The 21,339-nt window shown below is 56.6% G+C and overlaps 1 protein-coding gene across 1 annotated transcript; it reads left to right on the top strand.

Annotated features, from left to right (window-relative positions):
• SLC8B1 (solute carrier family 8 member B1) lies at positions 1-21,299 on the top strand. Its single transcript, XM_070399957.1, has 17 exons — positions 1-100; positions 473-629; positions 1,392-1,627; positions 6,329-6,481; positions 6,588-6,640; positions 6,765-6,822; positions 6,959-7,064; positions 7,146-7,313; positions 8,203-8,310; positions 8,731-8,793; positions 9,061-9,191; positions 11,239-11,380; positions 11,665-11,786; positions 13,742-13,895; positions 14,878-14,958; positions 15,446-15,510; positions 20,066-21,299. The coding sequence occupies exons 3-17, from the start codon at positions 1,472-1,474 to the stop codon at positions 20,261-20,263; spliced, it is 1,758 nt and encodes a 585-aa protein (XP_070256058.1). The 5' UTR covers positions 1-100; positions 473-629; positions 1,392-1,471; the 3' UTR covers positions 20,264-21,299.
• The last annotated feature ends 40 nt before the right edge of the window (positions 21,300-21,339 follow it).

The following is a 21,339-nucleotide window of genomic DNA, read 5'->3' on the forward strand; positions in this document are numbered from 1 at the left end:
GAGGCTGGGTGGCGCGGGTCAGCGGGCGGGGACCGGGAAGGCCGTGCGAGGCCCCGCGAAGTCGAGGCTCGGAGGTGGCGGGTCCGAGGCCCTGCACGAGGTAAGAGGAGCCTGCCCGCCCGCTAGGGCGCCGCGGGCGGACCGGCGCTCCGAGTGCAACTTCTCAGCCTCGGTCGGGTTTGCGCAGCAGCACCTGGAGGCTCTCGGAATCGCGTGTCTACCAAGTGCAGCCGCCGAGGTGGTCGCGGCCCCGGTGTCCTGCCCCCGCGCCCTCCCTCCTCTGAGGTTTGCACAACTTGCGAGCGTCGGGGGAGCGCTGGGCGCCGGGAGGCGCGCAGGAGGCGCCCCATAAATGCCCCCCTGGACTGAGTACACGAAACCCGCGACCCAGAAAGAGGAGGCGCGTGCGGATCCTCGCGTTGGGGGCACCGAAGGCGCGAGCGTTTATTGAGCCCTTGTTGTGTGCTCCGAGGGGCCAGCATTTGTCTCCATGTTTCGGGCGAACCAGAGGCTCGGAGGTTGGAAGTGATCGCCCCGATATTGGAAGCCGGGAGTCTCTGGCTGCAGGTCAGCGCTTCCAAGTCGGTGACAAGTGAAGTTCAGGACAGCAAAGGAGTTAGAGCCAACAGGTGAGGAAAGATGCTTTGCTGGTGCTTCTGCCCCTTCCCTCTCCCTCTCTTCCTCCGGGCCTCCTCCCGCCCCTGCCAGGACGTTGAGAAACGCCTGTGCAAAGGATTACAAAAAACAACTTGTTTTCTGGGCGGTGTTTTTCTTGCCGGCAAAAATAAAACCTGCTCATCCATGACGTGTGGGAGAGCTCAGAGAAGGAAATGAATGTGCCAGAGGTGCCCCCCACCCCCGCCCCCTGCCAACCCCCCAGTTTTTCTTAGGAAGAAAAACGAAGTTGTTTTTTGCCCTGATGTTTAGGGAAGAGGCTGAGTCCAGCCGGAATCTGCTAACAGGCTGTGACTGAGCAATTCGCTTCCCTCTGGGCCTGGATCTCCATATCAAAGGCACTGTTGGCTTTGCGACCTCCTTGCTGTGTGGCCTCGGGCAGCTGGAGCAACTTCTCTGAGCCCTGCTCCCTCCTCTGTAAAAGGGGCGGGGACCATAACTGCTCCTGAGTTGTTCCGAGACCTAGAGGAGGAGGCGGCCTCTGGCTCTGCCTCCAGGTGGCTCCTCCTCAGACTGGGAGCACTAGCAGCACCTCGTCTATGGAGTTGGAGGATGAAATGAGGTCCTCGGTGCTAGTGCATTTCTATATTGGTTTTCCTTTGGGGGGTGGGGGAGGAAGGGGGGCAGTTCCTCAGTTGAAGAAGTTTTCAGGCCCCTCCTGCTGGGTCTTGGGGTCTTTAGTGACACTGTCCCTCCTTCTCACCCCCAACCTGCAGCGGCCGGAGCTGCCAGCCATTTGAAACTGAACCACCACAGAAGGGGAAGCAGAGGGTGAAGGCCAGGCCCGTGGGGGCCGATGGCCGGCGGACGACAGAATGGGCACTGGGTGCTATGCTGGCTCTGTGTGCTGCTGATGGTGGACAGAGTGTCCGTGGCCAGTGGCCTATCTACAGGGGCCCACACCAGCCCCCCATTTCCAGCCTCCGGTGTGAACCAGACGCCCGTGGTAGATGTGAGTATCCAGGCGGAAAGCTGGCATCAGGTAGGGGTGAATTCATCCAATCCACAAACATTTATTGGGCACCTACTATGTGCCAGGCACTAAGCGAATCCCTGGGATGTACCAGGGAACAGTAGAGAGAAAAATCCCTGCCTTCATGGAGCTAACAGTGTCCTGGGAGGTCAGATAAAGAAGTAAACATGTGCCCTAGCCAGCTTGGCTCAGTGGATAGAGTGTCGATCTGTGGGCTGAAGGGTCCGGGGTTCGATTCTAGTCAAGGGCATATGCCCCGTTGGGGGCTGGACCCCCAGTAGGGGGCGTGCAGGAGACAGCTGATCAATGATTCTCATCATTGATATTCTATCTTTCTCTCTCCCTTTCCCTTCCTCTCTGAAATCAATAAAAATATGTAAGCTTCAGGTGGTAAGATGCTGCAAATAGGATCAAGTGATATTGGGGAGGCGGGGCTGTAAGGGGGAGGGTATATTTCCAACTGTTTCAGATTGGGTGGTCCCAGATGGCTTCTATGAGCCAAGCCCTGAAAGAAGAAAAGAAGCCACTTTTACAGACCTCTGGGGGTAGAGCATTCTAGGCAGAAGAGAATAACAAGTACAAAGGTCCTGATGCAAAAACAAGTTTAGTATGTTCCTGTAGGAGTGAGGAGGCCAGAATAGCTGTAACAGAGTGAAGGGGAGAGAGTTAACAGATAAGAATGGAGAGGTTGTGGTGGTCAGATTATAAAAGGCCTTACATGCTGAGGCTAGGAGGTTAGACTTGTTTTATGATAGTGAAGAGCCAATGGAGGGTTTTAAGCAGAGGTATGTCAAAATCAGATTTATTTATTTTTTTAAAAATATATTTTATTGATTTTTTTACAGAGAGGAAGGGAGAGGGATAGACAGAAACATCGATGAGAGAGAAACATCGATCAGCTGCCTCCTGCACGCCCCCTACTGGGGATGTGCCCGCAACCAAGGTACATGCCCTTGACCAGAATCGAACCTGGGAACTTCTAGTCTGCAGGCTGACGCTCTATCCACTGAGCCAAACCGGTTAGGGCCAGATTTATTTTTTTCAAGGGATCTCTCTGGCTTCTCTGGGGAGAATGGATTGAGAGGGGTAAGAGTGATAGCAAGGGCAGCAGTGGGGAGGCTCCTGCAGCTGTCCAGATGGTGGGTCTGGGAGGTAGGAAAGAAGTGGTGAGATTTGGATAAATGTCGGAGGCACAATAGGTGGGATGGATTAGATGGAGGGTGTAGTGGTGGAAGAAAGAGAGGAGTCAAGGATGGCTTTAGATTCCTAACCTCAGCCACTGGGCGGATGGTAATGACATTGACTTCGATGCACTGAGTGAGAAGCAACAGGTCCCTGGGGTGAGAGGCAAACAGGTTTTCTCCCGAGGCAGGGAGGGTGTGGGCCATTGAGAACTTGCATCATTCCGTTCTGAGGTCTGTAAGGGGTGGAGAGGTTATGGTGGATCAGGGGTGGATGACTAAAGGCAGGGTCTGCTCAAGATAACGACCCCCCCCCTTGCCCCCCAGTCCCCTCCAGCTGCTGGGGCAGAAGTTCTGCCTTGTATTTTCTTCAGCGGTTCCTCCCCACTTGTACCAACGGGCTGAGTGTCTAGCGCCTGCACCAACTTTATGGGGCTGCTAAGTGCTTTCTTGCTCGCGCTCTGAGGACGGCGAACGGGTAATTAGGCCATTTCACCGATGGGGAAAGCAATTTGTGGTTACTGTGCTTATACAATCGAGGGCTGCCTCCTGGGGTGTGCTTGCTGGGTGCAGGAAACCGGGGCCAACTGTAGTTGTGTGAGACTATCTCGGACTTGTCGAGCACTGGGCCAAGCTCACCACGTCCTCCCGAGAGCCCCTGATGTGGGTATGATTATCTCTGTGCTATAGATGCGGACGCTGAGGTCCCGGGAGGGGAAGTTGGCCACGAGGGAAGGGGCAGAATCAGGGTTTGAACTCGTGGAAAAACGGCGCCAATGGACTTGCTGCATGCAGGGCTGCCGCAGACACCCCTGTAATAAACGCAGATCTGCGAAGCGCCCTAAAAGGAGGTATTCCTGCAACTTCTTGTCTCGGGGTTGCCTCCGGAGGAATCCAGGCTAGGATCAGCTCTGACTCAGCACTTTCACTTCTGGAATTCTCCTCCGACAAAATAGCCTCGTGTGTGCCTGGCGAGTCATGTGTAAAGAAGTTCTTTGCTGGTGTTATTGGGAAATTAGGCACACCCAAATGCCCACGGTAGGGAAATGTTATCTCCACTATGGACCATTCATAGTATGAAATACTGGGGTGCTGTTAAAAAGACGACAGTGATCCCCTAGCCAGTTTGGCTCAGTGGGTAGAGCATCAGTCCACAGACGGAAGGGTCCCGGGCTCTATTCCAGTCAAGGGCACACACCTCGGTTGCAGGCACGATCCCCGCCCTGGGCATGTGCTACAGGCAACCAATCAATGTCTCTCTCTCTCACATCGATGTTTCTCTCTCCCCCGCCCCCCTCCACTCTTTCTAAAAATCAATGGAAGAATATCCTCAGGTGAGGATTAACATAACAAAACAAAAAAAGACTGCAGTGAGGCAGGGACTGTGATAGGAGTAGGGTTTCTAGAGCCTCAAATGGCTGGGTTCCAGCTCTGACTACCTCGGAGTGGAACCAGGACACTGCCTTAGCCTCCTCATCTGTCTGTGGGCATGATAACAGTACCTTCCTCACAAGGTTGTTGTGCAGATTAATTGAGATGCATTTAAGCTCCTGGCACTCAGAATATTTTGACTTTTATCACCCTCTTCATCATTATGTATCAGTATGGCAGCACTAGAGGCCCAGTGCACAAAATTTGTGCACAGGTAGGGTCTCTAGGGGCTGCCGGCGGCCGGCTGCCAGCCGGGGCCTCCCTTCGCACCCGCCTTGCGCTCCTGGGTCAGAGCGTCCCCTGAGGGCGCTCCCTTTGCACCCGCCTTGGCCTGGCGCTGCCCATTCACCTGCTCCACCATCCCGCCATGGTCCCACTCTCATCAGGGCCAGCAGCGCCTCCATTGCCACCCGCTGCCAGGGCCGCATTGCTGACGCCCGCCATGTTCCCTGCCGCCCCCTAGTGGTCAGCGCACGTCTAACTCCCTGTCAGTCAAACTCCTGCCCGTGGGGACAATTTGCATGTTAGCCTTTTATTATAGAGGATATGGCATATACATGAAGTGGTAAAAGCAAATCACAGGAAGAAGAGATTTAGGATGGGTCTGTTTCTTTCAGCGTCCTCATCTATAGCACAGAGAAGGTTTATTTAGAAAGTCACAAGTAGAAGTGATCTGTAGAAGAAATGGGCTCAGGAAACAAGTTATAGAGGCAAAGGAAGGGCCGTTGGAGCTTAGGAGAAAGAGAGGGCGAGGGAAATACACCTGTGGAGTGAGGGGGGCGGGGCACAGGTGTGCTCCATAGAGAGACTCCTGGGATGGATCCGTTTCTGTGAAACAAACCAAACTAAAACAGGGTGAATATCCAACTGTCATCGAACTGAGAAATGTCTGTAAGGGTGCGCGTCCCACTGATCATGGCAGGATCTCTGGAGAGAGGTGGGATTATGGACGGCAGGGATAAGGAGGGGAAATCTAGAAATCTTTCTATATTGTTTATTGTTTTTGTTTGAAACAAACATGTATTCATGAATTGCTTGTGTTAATTTCCATCACAAGTTTATTTTTAAACTAGAGGCCCGGTGCACAAAAATTTGTGCACTCGGGAGGGTCCCTCAGCCCGGCCTGTGCCCTCTCGCAGTCTGGGACCCCTCGGGGGATGACCACCTGCTGGCTTAGGCCCACTCCCCAGGGGATTGGGCCTAAGCTGGCAGTCAGACATCCCTCTGGCAGCCCGGGAGCCCTTGGGGGATGTCCACTTGCCAGCGGGGAGCAGGCCTAAGCTGCAGTCAGACATCCTTAGCGCTGCTGAGGAGGCAGGAGAGGTTCCCACCACCACCGCTGTACTGGCACCATCAGCCTGGCTTGTGGCTGAGCAGAGCTCCCTCTGTGGGAGTGTACTGACCACCAGGGGGCAGCTCCTGCATTGAGCATCTGCCCCCTGGTGGTCAGTGTGTGTCATAGTGACCAGTCATTTCAGTCGTTCTGCTGTTAGGGTCAATTTGCATATTACCCTTTTATTATATAGGATAGAGGCCTGGTGCATGGGTGGGGGCCGGCTGGTTTTCCCTGAAGGGTGTCCCGGATCAGGGTAGGGGTCCCACTGGGGTGCCTGGCCAGCCTGGGTGAGGGGCTGATGGCTGTTTGCAGGCTGGCCAAGCCCCCAGCCACCCAAGCTCCCAGTGGAGGCTAGCTGGAAGCAGGTATCTGGGATTTATTTGTCTTCTATAATTGAAACTTTGTTGCCTTTTGCGGAGGCTATAGCAGGCCACAGGAAGCTTGGCTTCCTCCATTGCCGGGGCAACCAAGCCTCCTGCTTGTTCCAGCTCTGTGGCTGCCGGCCGCCATCTTGGTTGGGTTAATTTGCATACAGTCGCTCTGATTGGCTGGTGGGCGTGGCTTAGGCATAGCGAAGGTATGGTCAATTAGCATCTTTGTCTTTTGTTAGTGTAGATTACAGTGTGCAGGAGAGAGCAGACTGAAGGAGGTCATCCTAGCTGTGTAGGTGGGCCCAGTCTGGGCCCTTGGCATGTGGACTTCTGAGTCCCCCCCCGCCCCCCCTTCCTGCAGTGTCGTGACGTGTGTGGCCTGAACGCTTCCGACCGCTGTGACTTCATCCGGACCAACCCTGACTGCCGCAGCGACGGGGGCTACCTGGACTACCTGGAAGGCATCTTCTGCCACTTCCCCCCCAGCCTCCTCCCTCTGGCCATCACCCTCTATGTGAGGCCCTGCTGGGGAGCTGCTGGGGGAGCTGGTGGGCTGGGCTGGTGGGCAGGGCCGGTGGCCCAGGCTGGACTTAACCTTTCCCTCTCCGGCCCCCACCCAGGCTTTCTGGCTGCTCTACCTCTTTCTGATTCTGGGAGTCACTGCGGAGAAGTTGTGAGTTGGCCTTGGGCTCAGGGGTCTTGGGAGGCTGACCTTGGGGCGACCCCAGGTTTGGGGGAAGGGTGGGCTCAGGGGGCCCCTCACTGTGGCTTCCTCACCATTTGCTGTTTCTCCGCAGTTTCTGCCCGAACTTGTCAGCGATTTCTACGACGCTCAAGCTGTCCCACAATGTGGCAGTATCCTTTGGGTCCTGCGCCCTGGCGGGGGGGCGGGGGGGGGGGAGCGGGGGGAGCGGGGACACGGGTGGCAGCCCCAGGAAAGGCCTGGCAGGCTGGGGCCTCTGCACTGACCTCCCTTGACACGCTCTCCCATGGCGTCACCTTCCTGGCGTTTGGCAATGGTGCGCCCGATATCTTCAGCGCCCTGGTGGCCTTCTCGGACCCACACACGGCCGGCCTGGCCTTCGGGGCCCTGTTCGGTAGGAGCGGCCCTGGCTGCGGGCAGTGGGGCAGGAGGGGGAGGCGCGGGGGGGGGGCTGAGCGCGCGGCCTCTCCTCCAGGCGCCGGCGTGCTGGTGACCACCGTGGTGGCGGGCGGCATCGCCATCCTGCGCCCCTTCACGGCGGCCTCCAGGCCCTTCCTCAGAGACATCGTGTTCTACATGGCGGCCGTGTTCCTGACCTTCACCGCCCTCTACCGCGGCCGGGTCACGCTGGCCTGGGCCCTGGGTGAGCAGCACAGGGCCGGGCGGGGTCATCCCAGGGCTGAGGGGCGGGAGGCACAGGGGGACGGGACGGGGTGGCCAGCAGAGCACAGGGCTCTTCTGGTGCCCAGTGATGGAAGCCCCGCTCAGGTAGGGTTTGAGTAAGAACAGGCACGTGTGGTCCGGGTAACCAAAGGGGGCAGGCGGAGCCAGGGGCCGTGTTCAGACTTTGCACAATTCCAAATGTTAACAAGCAGTCGAGCCGGGATGCTGGCCATGACGATCAGGGTACCAGCAGCACACACAGTCCACCCCGTGGCTCAGGTGGCCGGGATGCGGGACAATTTGCAGGCGGTTAAGGAAAGCAGCCAGGGGCTTGGGGATGCACAGGCATCCAGGGACCCGCCCCGTGGGAGCCGTTCCCCCCTCGCCCGAAGGGGCAGGAGCGGGTGGCTGGCGCCTCCCCCCACCCCCATGAGCAGCAGTCCTGGCGGGTCACAGGCCTGCCAGAGCCAGGCACCACGCGGGGGAGGGGGGTGCCCACACTCTCCGGCCGCCTTTTCACTTGCTGCCAGGTCTCCGTGGCTGTCATCTGGGCAGCAGAGCTCAGAGGAGCCGGCTGCCGGCCCCGCCTCCAGGGCCCGGAGCAGGACACCACCCGGAGCACCTGAGTGGGAGGCCACTGTCTGCCAGGCCTCAGGGCCTTGACTGTTGGATTGTTAGGGTCCAGGGCGGCAGGAAGGGATGGTGGGTCAAGGAAGGCAGGGGAGGGGGGCGGGGGCTCCACTTACTGACACTGGGCAGGGTGCACACACACAGCCACCACCAACAGGCTCCAGCGATGGGACGGGCAGCCCTGCTCCCGGGGCCCAGCAGCCAGGACGCCACTTGGTGACTCGTGCCCCCGGCTGCAGGTTACCTGGGCTTGTATGTTTTCTACGTGGTCACGGTGGTTCTCTGCACCTGGATCTACCGGTGGCAGCGGAGGCGGTCCCTGGTCTCCTCCATGCCAGCTACTCCAGGTGAGGGTCTGTGTTGGTCCCCGCGAGAGGCCCCGTGGAGGCTGACCCCCCCCCTCCCCCCACCCCTCACCCCCTTCGCTGCTGCCTGACGTCTCCGAGGCCTTGGCCATTGCCCATCTCCTCTTCGTGCTTTTTCTACTCGTTCTGCGAAGTCCCACCTCGCACTCCTGCCTGTGCCGGGGAGATCTCCCCTCCCTGGCCTTGTCCGCGTCTAATAGCTCCATCCTCCCCTTCGAAAACGCTCCGCCCGTTAGCCTTCCTGGCTCTGTAAGGATTCCTGAGCGTGTGGCGATGGCTGAGCAATCCCAACTCCAGAGGGTCTGGCCCCTGCACCCTACCAGCTGCCCGGAGGGGGCTGCTCTGGGTGGGATGGGGAGCGTCTGGGCTCTGGCTGGTGTGACACGCCCCTCTCTCCTCCAGAGATGCTCTCGGATTCCGAGGACGAGGATCGGGTGTCTTCTACCACCACCAGCTATGACTACCGTGAGTCCAGGGCTCTGGGCCCAGCTGGGGTGGGGGCACCAGGGCTGGGTGGGGGTGGGGGGTGGAGAGGTTCCAGGCCCCAGGAACAAGGCTGCAAACCAGCCTCCCCTCCCACCGCACCCGGCTGAGCTCTGGGCTAGTTCACCTGCCCGCCACCAGGCCCCGCTGCTTCCTCCTTCCGAGGGTGGGGAGCGCTGGTGGGAGCAGAGAGGCTTTGCTGGAGGCCGAGCCAGCCCGACACCTGCCCCTCCCTGCCTTGTTCCCCAGGGGAAGAGTACCAGCCGCTGCTTTTCTACCAGGAGACCACGGCTCAGATCCTGGTCCAGGCCCTCAACCCCCTGGACTGCAGGAAGTGGAGGAACAAGCCGGCGTACTGGAGGGTCCTCAAGGTGCTCAAGGTAGGAGGGGGCCCTGGAACTGAGCCCCTGGCTTTGTGACGGTGGCCACTCAACCTTCTCTAACTCAGTGAGGACTGCCGAGACCCTCCTGGAACTAGATAACCTGGGACTTGGTGGGGAAACTGAGTCATCGAGGTTGGCTGATGGCCTGACCTGGGGCTCAGTCCCCCACGGAGGAGAGCGTCTGCCCAGGGACAGGGAAAGAAGAGGAGGGGACCCCTCCTGCCTGGGTGAGGGCGGGGACCTGGGTCTGGGTGGGAGACTGGGTCAAGGTGGGTTCCAGTGAGAACAAGATAGAGTTTTCTAATCACCTGTCACTTCCCTGGGCTGCATGACCCCTGAGGGTTGGATGTGAGCAGGGCTACGCAGGCTGGCGTCCAAATGCCTTCCCTCTCCCAGACAAGAAGTCAGTGGGCACACTCACAGCCCTTCTCTCCTCCTGGAGGAACCTGGAACCTCCACCGTGTGCCCATTTTAGGGTCCCTGAGTCCCAGTGGGCACATAAGGAACTATATTTGCACCCCACGGTGGCTCTGGCTGCATCATGACCTTGAGCAAGTCACACCACCTCTCTGAACCTCACTTTCCTCCACTGTCAACTGGGGATAATGGTAATGCCTTTCGTCTGCAGTGGTTGTATCAGGAAGTTACTGTGGCAACGAAGCTGCGTAACAAGTGACCCCAGAATCTCATGGACTTACGATGGCAACCTTTTGGGTCATCTAGGGGTGACTCTCTTTTCAGGCTGTGGTCTGCGGTCAGGTCTGCCCCATCGCTCCTTCTGGGGCCAGTGGGTTCTTGGGATTGTGCTGTTTTCTTGGCGGAAGAGACCAAGGCAAGGTTCACAAGCACATTTGCAGCCTCTGCTCACCTCCCTTTCACCAACAGCCCTTCGGTCACAGCAAGTGCCGTGGCCACAGCCAACAGAAATGGAACAGGGCACGACCTCCTGCCACATTCTAGTCACTTGACCAAGCGTGTGGGTGTTTGTTTCCGTTGCCGGAAGGGATGGAAGAATGGGAAACGGAATCCAGCCTCCCACAGTGACTGTGACAGCTCAATAGACTAATGGTGTGAAGGGCTGAGTCTGGTGCCTAGCACGTAGTGAACACTCCGCAGTGTTCCTACGAATCGGGCTAAAAACGAGGTGTGGGGCCTGTCCAAGCTGGCCTGTATCCCAGCTGCATAAACCCTTCTGTGTGGCTTTAGAGAGGTTCCTTGACCTCTCTGAGCCTCCGTGTGTTCCTCTGGAAGGTATGGCTGTCAGGACTAGTGGAGGAGGCGCTGTGGTTGGCTGAATAATGCCTCCCTCCCTCCCCCCCCCCCCCCAAGATGTCCCTGTGCTGGTCCCCAGAACCTGTGGAATTGTTACCTTGTGTGGCAGATGTGACGCAGGGCCCTGAGATGGGAAGATTATCTGAATTATCTACAGGGACCCAATGTCACCACAGGGGTCTTCACAGGGAAAGAGGGGGGCAGAGGGGCAGCTCAGGAGACGGGACCCCAGAAGCACAGCTCAGAGAGACGGGCCAAGGAGCGCAGGCAGCGCCCTGGGAGCTAGAACAGACGAGGAAACTCGCTTCCCGCTGCCAGAGGAGCCTTGGTTTTAGAATTCCATCCCCCAGAGCCGGAGGGAATAGGTCTGCGTGGTCCCAGGGCAGCCGTGTGGCGATGTGATGCAGCAGCAGCAGGAGCCTAATCCAGGCAATAGCAGCCGTGTCCTTGAGAAGCCGCGCCCGGCCGGCGTGGCTCAGTGGTGGAGCGTTGACCTATGACCCAGGAGGTTTGATTCCCGGTCAGGGCACAGGCCCGGGTTGCAGGCTCGATCCCCAGTGTGGGGCGTACAGGAGGCAGCCGATCAACGAGTCTCTCTCATTGATGTTTCTATCTCTCTCTCCCCCTTTCCCTTCCTCTCTGAAATCAATAAAAATATTTTTTAAAAAATAAAATAAACTTAAAAAAAACCTTGAGAAACCGCGCTCCGGGTGCAGCCAGCCCAGACACGGGTCTCCCTGGTGACACCTTCCCGCTTTCTCGGACTTGCCAGCTGCCTGTGGAGTTCCTGCTCCTCCTCACCGTCCCCCTCGTGGACCCCGACAAGGAAGACAGAAACTGGAAGCGGCCCCTCAACTGCCTGCACCTGGTGATCAGCCCCCTGGTCTTGGTCCTGACGCTGCAGTCGGGGGCCTGTGAGTATCCCTCCACCCCCCTCCGGCCCCCCGCCCCCGCCCCCGCCCAGGCCAGCCCACATTCCTCCTCCCCACCCACATCCCTGCGTTTTCTTGTTAACCACACCACGGCAGCAGAACCCTGGACATCCAGCAGGCACTTAATATGTGCAGGTGTAAGGGACCCCAGCCTCCCTAGTCATGGTCTCACCCCAACTTCCTCCGTCATTCTGGGGGGGCCTTCAGGAGGAGGTGTCACGCAGGAGCTGTGGAGAGCACCGGCTCCCTTCCTCATCCCCCCGCAGACGGCATCTATGAGATCGGCGGCCTCTTTCCCGTCTGGGGCGTAGTGGTGATCGCGGGCACGGCCTGGGCTGCAGTGACCTTCTTTGCCACGTCCAACAGCGAGCCCCCCAGGTTCCACTGGGTAAGAATCCTGGGGTCTCCGGGCCGGGAGGGGGACGCTGAGGTCTTCCCGGCAGGTGTCCTGTCTGCGCCTCTGGGGTCGTTGGGCCAGGAACCACTTTCTGCAATGACAGGTCTTTCAAGCCACTGTTGAGGGCTATTGTACCTGTTCAAGGTCCACTTGCTCTCTCTCTCTCTCTTTTTTTGTAACAGCTTTACTTTATTGAGATGTAATTCCCATACCATAAAATTCACCTATGTGAAATGTACAAGTCACTGGTTTTTAGTACAGTTGACCCTTGAACTTATAAGCAGACCCACACAGTCCAAATCCGTGTTGTTCAAGGGTCACTGTGTTCTCGATCCACAGTTGGGAATCCGTGGGTGCAGAGGGGCCGGCTGTAGTTAGACGTGAATTTCCGACTGCACGGGGTCAGCACCCCCAGCCCCTGCACTGTTCACGGGTCAGCCGTATATTCATAGAGTTGTACAGTCATCACCTCATCAACTGTAGGGCATTTCCATCACCCCAAAAAGCAAACCCATATCCAGCAGTCCCACCCTGTCGCCCCTCTTCCTCCATCGCCTGTCTGCCGCCCATCTGCTCTGTCTCTATAGGTTTGTCTATTCTAGACATTTTACATAAATGGAATCCTACAATCTGTGGTCTTTTGTGGCTGGCTTCTTTCTCTTATTAGCAAAATGTTTTCAAAGATGACCTACATTGTAACGTGCATCAGTAAATAGGTCTTTTTTGTGGCTGAATAGTATTCTATGATGCGGCCATAGCACGGTTTTGTGCGCCCATCCATCTGGTGATGAGCATTTGGTTGTTTGCACTTTGGGGATGTTATGAATTGTGCTGCCGTGAACATCTGTATAACAGTGTTTGTGTGGACATAGGCGTGCATTTCTCCTGGGTGTGTTTTTAGGAGCGGAACTGCTGGGTTCAATGGCAGCAGTGTGTTGACCTTCTCATAGGCCATCCGCTGCCTTCTGCACGCAAACGCCCCCTACTGGGGATCGAGCCTGCAACTGGGCATGTGCCCTGACGGGGAATCGAAGTGGGACCTCCTGGTTCATAGGTTGAAGCTCAACCACTGAGCCACACCGGCCAGGCAACACTTCAACTTTTTATTGATGAAAAAAAAAATTGTGGTTTTTATTTTTAGAAACTTGGAGTGGATGTACCAACCCAGAGGGCTCGAATTCCCAGCTCATTGCTCATGTAGAGAAATGGTTTTCAGCCAGTGTTTCTTACTAGTCTTTGAAGTCTGACACATGCTTCGGCAGGGATGGACCTTGAAAACATGGTGCTAAGTGAACACGTGGTCACACAGGACCACATATTGTAGAAGTCAGTGAGGCCACTTATATGACATGTCTGATCCACAGAGACAGGAAGTAGAGGGAGGGGCTGGGGTGAAGGTTGGGGGCTTGCAGAGGGACTGCTAACGGAGTTTTTTTTTTTTTAATATATATTTATTGATTTCAGAGAGAACGGGAAAGGGAGAGAGATAGAAACGGGAGAGAGAGATAGGAACATCAATGATGAGAGAGAAGCACTGATTGGCTGCCTCTTGCATACCCCCACTAGGGACCGAGCCCGCAAACTGGCATGTGTCCCTGACTGGAATCGAACCCGGGACCCTTCAGTCCAGAGGCTAATGCTCTATCCACGGAGCCACACCGGCCAGGGCAGGGAGCTTCTTTTTGTGATGATCCGTGGCATTTGGCCCGTAGACCAGAAATCTGATGAAAGCTATGGGAACCTCTTCACGAAATAGCAGTATTCAGCTAACATTGTATCGAGGACTTACTGTGTGCTTGGCTCTGGTTTCCTTGCATCTGTTAACTCATGGGCTCATGACAACCTCGAGAAGTAGGCACTGTTACCGCCCCATTTCACAGATGAGGGACTGAGGCTGTGTCTGGGGGGCCGGCCTCGGTCCCATCCACACGCCGTCCCCTCCCCAGATCTTTGCCTTCCTGGGCTTCCTGACCAGCGCCCTGTGGATCAACGTGGCCGCCACGGAAGTGGTGAACATCTTGCGGTCCCTGGGCGTGGTCTTCCGGCTGAGCAACACCGTCCTGGGCCTCACGCTGCTGGCCTGGGGGAACAGCATCGGAGGTGACTCGGGGCTCGGGGGCAGGGGGCTGGGGGGCGGGGTGAGCACAGCCACATCCCTGCCCCTCGCTCCCCCAGCCAGAATGGCACGGGGCAGGGACGTCCAGGGCACTTCCCTCAGCGTGGGCTTAGCATCCGCTGACGTTTTTATTTATTTCTTTTTAAATATGTTTTTATTGATTAGAGAGAGAGGAAGGGAGAGAGAAAGAGGAAGGGAGAGAGAGAGAGAGAGAGAAACATCAATGAGAGATAACCATCAATTAGTGCCTCCTGCACACCCCTGACTGGGGATGGAGCCCACAACCTGGGCATGTGCCCTGACTGGGAATTGAACCAGCGACCTCTTGGTATATGGTATGACGCTCAACCAACTGAACCACAGTGGCCAGGGCCCCACTGACCTTTTGGAGTGACCATCACTGGGCAGCGGGATGCCCTGAGCCAGGAGGTTCTGTGGAAGCCCAGTGCGGCTCCCCTCTCCTGCATGGACACTCGTGGCTCCCCAGCGTCAGGCAGGGTGTGTGCATGCGTGTGTGACGTGTAGGTATTCGCACGTACATACACACACAATTCTCTAGCTGCAGCCGCCATGTCGGGCTGGCCAGGTTGTGACCAAAGAAGGTGTTGGGGGCTAAAATCTCCTCTCACTCATCTTTTCCTAATTTGCACGGAGACACCTAATTTGCATGGAGATACCTAATTTGCATGGAGATACCAAATATGCTAGCAGCAGATGGACTCAGGTGAAAATCGGTGGTTGCACATCACACCCACAAAGTTGCCTCTGCTGAGAAGAGGGGTTGAAGGAAGGGAATTGTGTCTTAGGGGTCGCTGTGGCCTCTCGTAGCCAGCCAGCTAGTGCCAGGCCCGGGGGCATTTATCCGCGTTTGTTGGCCGAAGGACTGTGGATAAGAAGGAAGGAGTGAGTGACCGGGAGGGCCGGGGCAGCCACTCACCACGCCAGCCTTCTCTCGTTCCCCCGCAGATGTCTTCTCCGATTTCACGCTGGCCCGCCAGGGTTACCCCCGGATGGCGTTCTCCGCCTGCTTCGGTGGCATTATTTTCAGTATCCTTCACGGTGCCCGAGCCTCAGCGCAGGCAGCGTGGGCGCTCAGTCCTGTGCATGCCCACCCTCGGGGCTGTAACTCCAGGGCCCTTTCGTTCCCACGGAGCCCGGCTCTGACCTCTCAGGTTGGGGTGGGGAGGAGGGGCCCTGCCTGAGCAGTGCCCCCTGAGCAGTCCCTAGGGGTGGCTTTGACCCGTGCTCCGTCCCAGTCCCCCCGTGGACCATGGGCGGCCACTTTACCTGGCCGAGCCTCAGGTTCCCATGTGCTGAGTGCCCACCAGGCACCGAGCATGTCTGTCACTCGTTCGATCCTCAGGGATTGAGTGCAAATGCCCGCTGGACGCTCGCCCTCTTAGAGGCGCCAAACCTGGCGGAGGTCTCGGGCAGGGTTTGGGAGCTGGTGGGGGGTGTAGATCAGAGAGAAAGCCAATGGCTGCATGGTCGGGGTTATGGGTGGTTCCAGCAAATTTCCTGAGCCGGGCTGCAGATGTCCTGGTGGGAGTGGGCCTGGGCTGCCTGCTGCAGATCTCCAGGGGCCACGCCGAGGTGAAGGTGAGTGGCCAGTGGCCAGACCCTTCTGCAACGGACCTCCTTACCATGTCCCCTCCTCCTCCTCCTCCTCCTCCTCCTCCTCCTCCTCCTCCTGCCCGCCCCCCCCCACTTGTCCTCTGGATAGCAGGTGACTCACACCTGAGCACTTTGTACTTCCTGGGAGAGGACTTGTCTAAATTCGGGACAAATCTGATCTGTAGAATATCTTTAAAATGTTTCGCATGTAGGGTTGGAAAAATGTATTCCTTCCAATTCACAGAGTGATAAGCTGTAGTTGGGGGGGAAGGGGCAGGAGGTCCCTGGATTCAGGTGTCGGTCCCATCAGTTAAGCCACTTGCTATATGACTTTGGATGAGTTAGGACATCTCGGAGCCTCAGCTTCCTCACCTGTGAAATGGGGCTGGTGATCCCACCCCACCACACCCCTCCCCCACTCCCTGGATAAGCACCCACGAGGTAAGGGCCGGGCTGAACACCTCATCCCAAGGTTGTCCACATGGGTGGGCTGGGAGGAGAGGGAAGGCGCCATCGGTTGGAGACAGCCCTAGAACAGGCAGCCAGCAGATTTGGAGAAGGTTCTGAAACACATTGAGGGTCAAAGGTCTCACATTTCAAGAGGATCTGAGAATTCCCTGAGGGGCTGCAAGAGACCTCCTGACCCAGGCATTCCAGGGTGCGGGCTGGGCGGCTGCATTTTTTAAAAAAAAATATATTTTATTGATATTTTACAGAGAGGAAGGGAGAGGAGTAGAGAGTTAGAAACATCGATGAGAGAGAAACATCGATCAGCTGCCTCCTGCACACCCCCTACTGGGGATGTGCCCACAACCAAGGAACATGCCCTTGACCGGAATCGAACCTGGGACCCTTGAGTCCGCAGGCCGACGCTCTATCCACTGAGCCAAACCGGCCAGGGCTGGGCGGCTGCATTTTAATGTAAGCTCCCTGCCGACTGACGAGGGCAGGACACTTGAGTGACTCAGTCCTAAGGTGGAAAATTCAGATACTGCTGGCCGGGCGGCAGGTGATGGAAAGGTCGGGGCTGTTCAGGGGGGCCTCCTGGGGCCGGGTAGTCAGGTTTTCTAGAGAGGAAATCGAGGTTCCTGGGTGAACTTTCGCTCTTTTAAAATATTGGCCTGGCTGGTGTGACTCAGTGGTGGAGCGTGGATCTATGAACCGGGAGGTCATATCCGGTGGGGGTGGGGGTGGGGGTGGGGGTGGGGGTGAGCAGTAGGCAGCCGATCGATGATGTTTCTGTCTATCCTTCTCTCTTCCTCTCTCTCTAAGATCAATGAAAACATTTAGAAAAAATTAAAATGTTGAGCAGGGCAAAGAGCAAGGCAGCCAGTTGGCATCGCCTATCCCAGCATCTCTATTTGGATGGCTGTGAATTGGAGACCAAACGAGGGGGAGATTAGATGAGGCGGGGACCCCGGGATGGTTTTAGGGCTCAGCGAGTGAACGCTCTTGGAATGTCCGGAGGCTGAGGTGGGTATTGATGGGAGCAGAGCCCCCCCTTCCTCCTGGTTCTGAGTCTCCAGTAGCCTCTGCGGCTGCTGACCTGCAGTGAGCCGGCAGGAGGGCCAGCCTTTCCGGAGGCCAGGCCCAGAAGCAAATGGCCTTTCTCAAAGGTAAACACACTGCAAATGTTGCTGGTACTCTTCCTGGGTTTAAAGATTCCTTTCCGTATCGATTCTCAGGCAGGTGCAGATAATGGGGCGTAGGGCGGGCCCCCTGCTGAGAGTGTTAACGTAAAAACCATTGAAACCTGTAAAGAATTTTTGTGAGTTTATTTGAGCCAAACTGCCGACATATGCCGGGAAATAGAACCTCAACGAATTGAGATAGTGCTCCGGAGAATGGCGGGTTACATCTGTATTTATACATGGCAATCAGAGGAAAGGGATGTAGGTGGGTTACATGAAATCCATTGGTGATAGATTAAGGAGGAGGGATAAAGCAAAGCAGGGGAAACCTCTGGGATTGGATAAAAAGTAAAATGATGGACACATACTTAGGTGGGTGAGGGATCAATTAACACGATAATAAAGGAATCTGTGGTATCTGTCCTTGCGACCAGCATATTTGGTTGTGCCCCAAGGGCTCCAGAAAAAGGGAAGTTTCAAGGGAATGTTATCATAGATGCAAAAAGACAGATAGGCTCAGTGAAGGTAAAGGTTGACCTTGTCAGTGAAGATACCAGCCTAGGACATAACTGCCCACCATCACTGCTTTTAGTTAAAGTTTAATTTCAGACCATCCTTTGTGGTGACTTTAGGTCTCTGAGTTTGCAAGACTGCCATGCAGGCCTCCCCTGAGCTTGTCAGGTCAGCATGTGGCCCCTTCGTCCACAGGAGTGTGTGTGTGTGCATTCCACCGGCTTTGTGTGTAGAAAACGCCCCTGCTGTTCATTAAGACGCCAGGCAGGCTCCTGGGAAGGCCGTCTGGGAAGGGTGTCCGTGGAGTGAGCACTGGTGGGTGCAAAATGGCCGGTTTGGTTCAGTGGACCAGAGGGGCTCTCTCGGGTTCAATTCCTGGTCAAGGGCACGTACCTCGGTTGCAGGTTCCCCAGCCTTGGGTGGGGGCTGTGTGGGAGGCAACCAGTTGATGTCCCTCTCTCTCTCTCTCCATCCTCCCTTCCATTTCTCTCCTCTCCTCCACTATCTCTAGAAATCAATGGAAGGAATATCCTCAGGTGAGGTTTAAAAAATAATAAAATTGGGGAAAGAAACAAAATACTGGTTGCTCATAAACGCTCACTGTTGTATGAGCCCAGTTCTCAGATTTGATGCACAGGTCTGAGTGTTTGTGCACCGACACCTGTGTGTACCCACCTGTGTGTACATGCATACATGTCCCTGTGTGGGGAGGCAGGACAGGGTATTGGTTAAGAGCTGGGACTTCCCCAGGGCTCTGTCACTTACTGATGACTCAGTCTCCTCATCTGTGTGTTGCTGTGACGCGCCTCTTGGGGGTAGTTGTGAAAATGAAAGGCTGTGAGTGTTAAGTCCTCGGCCTATGTTAGACATATGCTCAGTCTAGAAGGAAGAGAAGTGAGCTGGGGACAGTTTCACTTCCTTTTCTGTGCTGCTTGAGAATTTTTCAACAACATCACGTGATGTATATCGAACATATTGTATCCGAGCCCTATGGCTGCCCTAACAAATGAGCACAGGCTGTTTAGGCAGCCTGAGGGCACCAGGTGTCTGACCGGTGGGGTCACAGCAAACCTGGGTTCAGCAGCCTCGGTCCTTGGGTTCTGGCTGGGAAAGGATTCAGAGCCAAGACCCAGACTGTAAGAGAACGTTTCTTTGGTAAATCACAGAGATGGAAGTAATTCCTAGAATAAATGGGCTTAGGCCCGGCTGGCGTGGCTCAGTGGTTGAGCGTCATTCCATGAACCAGGAGGTCACAGCTTGATTCCTGGCAGGACACCTGCCGGGGCTGCGGGCTTAATCCCTAGTAGGGGGCGTGCAGGAGGCAGCCGATCAATGATTCTCTCATCATTGATGTTTCTCTCTCTCTCTCTCCCCCTCTCCATTTCTCTCTGAAATCAATAAAAATATATTTTTTAAAAGGAAGTAGGTTTAGGAAGCAAGTTACAGAGGTAAAGGAAGGGCCCTTGGAGCTTGGGAGTGAGGCGGTTAATGGTAACGCCCCTGGGGGGGGGGGGGGGGAGGAGGAAAAGGAATAGGAAGGGGCGGGGAAAGGGGAAGGCGCAGGCGCTTCCCAGAGGGCGCGGCAGAGCACACAGGTCCTCCGTCCTAAGGGTACTTTTTTCTTTATTTTTTTGTTAATCCTCACCCGAGGACATTTTTTTCAATTGATTTTCTAGAGAGAATGGGAGGGGGAGACACAGAAATGATGTGAGAGAGACACATCCACTGGTTGCCTCCCACACGCCCCCCAACCCGGGGCCGGGATCAAGCCTGCAACCAAGGTACGTGCCCTTGACCGAAATGACCCTTCAGTCCGCAGGTCAACGCTCTAACCGCTGAGCAAACCGGGTAGGGCCCCCCTAAGGGCTTAAGGGTGGCAGTTTTAGGGGAGATGCTAGAATATTCAGCAGCTTCCAGGTGTGCCCTTTCAGGGTCGCAGTCGCGCTGATTGCTTGGCGTGCACCAGGGCAGGGGGTCATTATTCCAGGCACCTGGCCCTGACGCCAGCCTCAGCCGTGGCTGGTTTTGGTGCTTATCTGGGCCTGGAGCTGGCGTACAACTGAGGCCCAGATGTTCTCTAGGGAGGAAAGGTCCGGGGCCCTGGTCTGAACCCCGTGACCAGCGTAGACTAGGGAAGGATCGTCCCCCTGGAGCAGCTCCCACCCTACAATTGATGGTCCGTTGCTAGGCACCTGGGGCTCTCCACCGGGTACCTTCTGTACCCGCCCGTCGTCCTTGCTCTGCTCACGTCTGTCTTACTGCCTCCCACACAGCTAGGTGGCTTCAAACACTGAAGGTCCGGGTGGGGCGGGCCTTCGCCGGCCCCTAGCAAGGGGCCCTCTAGCATCAGTTTGACTGACTGATGGCTGTGAGTGACCCGGCCTCTCTCCCTGCAGCTGGAACCAGAGGGACTGTTGGTGTGGGTCTTGGCGGGCGCCCTGGGCCTCAGCCTCGTCTGTTCCCTGGTCGCGGTCCCGCTGCAGTGCTTCCAGCTGAGCAAGATCTACGGCTTCTGCCTGCTCCTCTTCTACGTGAGCTTCCTCGTGGTGGCCCTGCTCACCGAATTTGGGGTGATCCACTTGAAAAGTGTGTGAGTGGAGCTGTGCGCCGGGTCCACCTGGTGGCCGGGAGGTGTCACTGCAGGCGGTGAGCTGGAAGATGGATGAGGATGGAGACCTCGGCGCCTTCGGTAGAGCCCGCGTGGGCATGCGTGGCGGGGAGTGCGGTGTGGGCTGGATCGAGGGGTCGCTCGCTTTGCTAGAGGTTCCCAGGCACTGCTGTGTGCAGGGAGGAAGCTAAGCCTCCTTTCTGGGGCTTTGGGGACTGGACCTGACGGGGTGGACAGTCCCAGGCGGAAGGAAGGAGCCTTCCTTGTTATCGGGAGCCTCTCGAAGGTGGGGTGTAGGGGGTGACGGGGTGCTGTCCAGGCTGGTGTTGGAAGGATCGCAAAGTGTTCAGGGCTGGAGGCAGCTAAGAGGCCCAGCCCCACCCGTCGGTGTCCTCACCCCGTAGGTGTCCCTGCCGCCCGCCTGCATCGTCTCAGGGCTCACATGCTGCCAAACCCAGGCTTAGGGACTCGGGACGGTGGGGCCCTCGGACAGGGCGCCTGGGGTACCCGGGAACCCGGGCCGTCGTGGGCCGAGTCCTAGAGCTGCACCGTCCGACAGAATGGGAATGGGACACATACCTAATCTTGAATTTTCTAGTCACCACGTTAATAAAGCCCAAAGAAGCAGGTGACATTTTCACAGTAATGTGTTTTATTGAACCCAAAGGCTCCAAACGGTCAGCCCACGGCTGCCACAGGGATGGTACAGCTCTAGACTCTACCTCCGGACCACCCACTGGCTGAAGGCAGACTCCTGTGTCCTGCACGTTGGGTTTTCCGGCTGCAAGGCCGGAGGGGATTTGTACCTTGTGCCTACCTCAGGGGGAGCCCTGGGCTGGGGTTCCAGTGCCCCCACATTCCTGGGAGGACCAGGCGCCCCCCTCCAACCCCCAGCACCTTCCGCCATAAGTGACCTGCCTCAATTAGCAACTGAAGCATTTGCACCATTGCCTTACGCCGGCAGGAAAGGGATTCAGCTGTCTTGTCTTCCAGAGGAAAGTTATTAAATATTTCAAGTTCCAGGGCTGAAGGTTGAAGGTTCTTGGGCCTGATGTATGGGCT

This window comes from Myotis yumanensis, unplaced genomic scaffold (genome assembly GCF_028538775.1).
Source record: "Myotis yumanensis isolate MYYU_CA2020_CCGP unplaced genomic scaffold, mMyoYum1.0.hap1 SCAF_19, whole genome shotgun sequence".
Taxonomy (NCBI): domain Eukaryota; kingdom Metazoa; phylum Chordata; class Mammalia; order Chiroptera; family Vespertilionidae; genus Myotis; species Myotis yumanensis.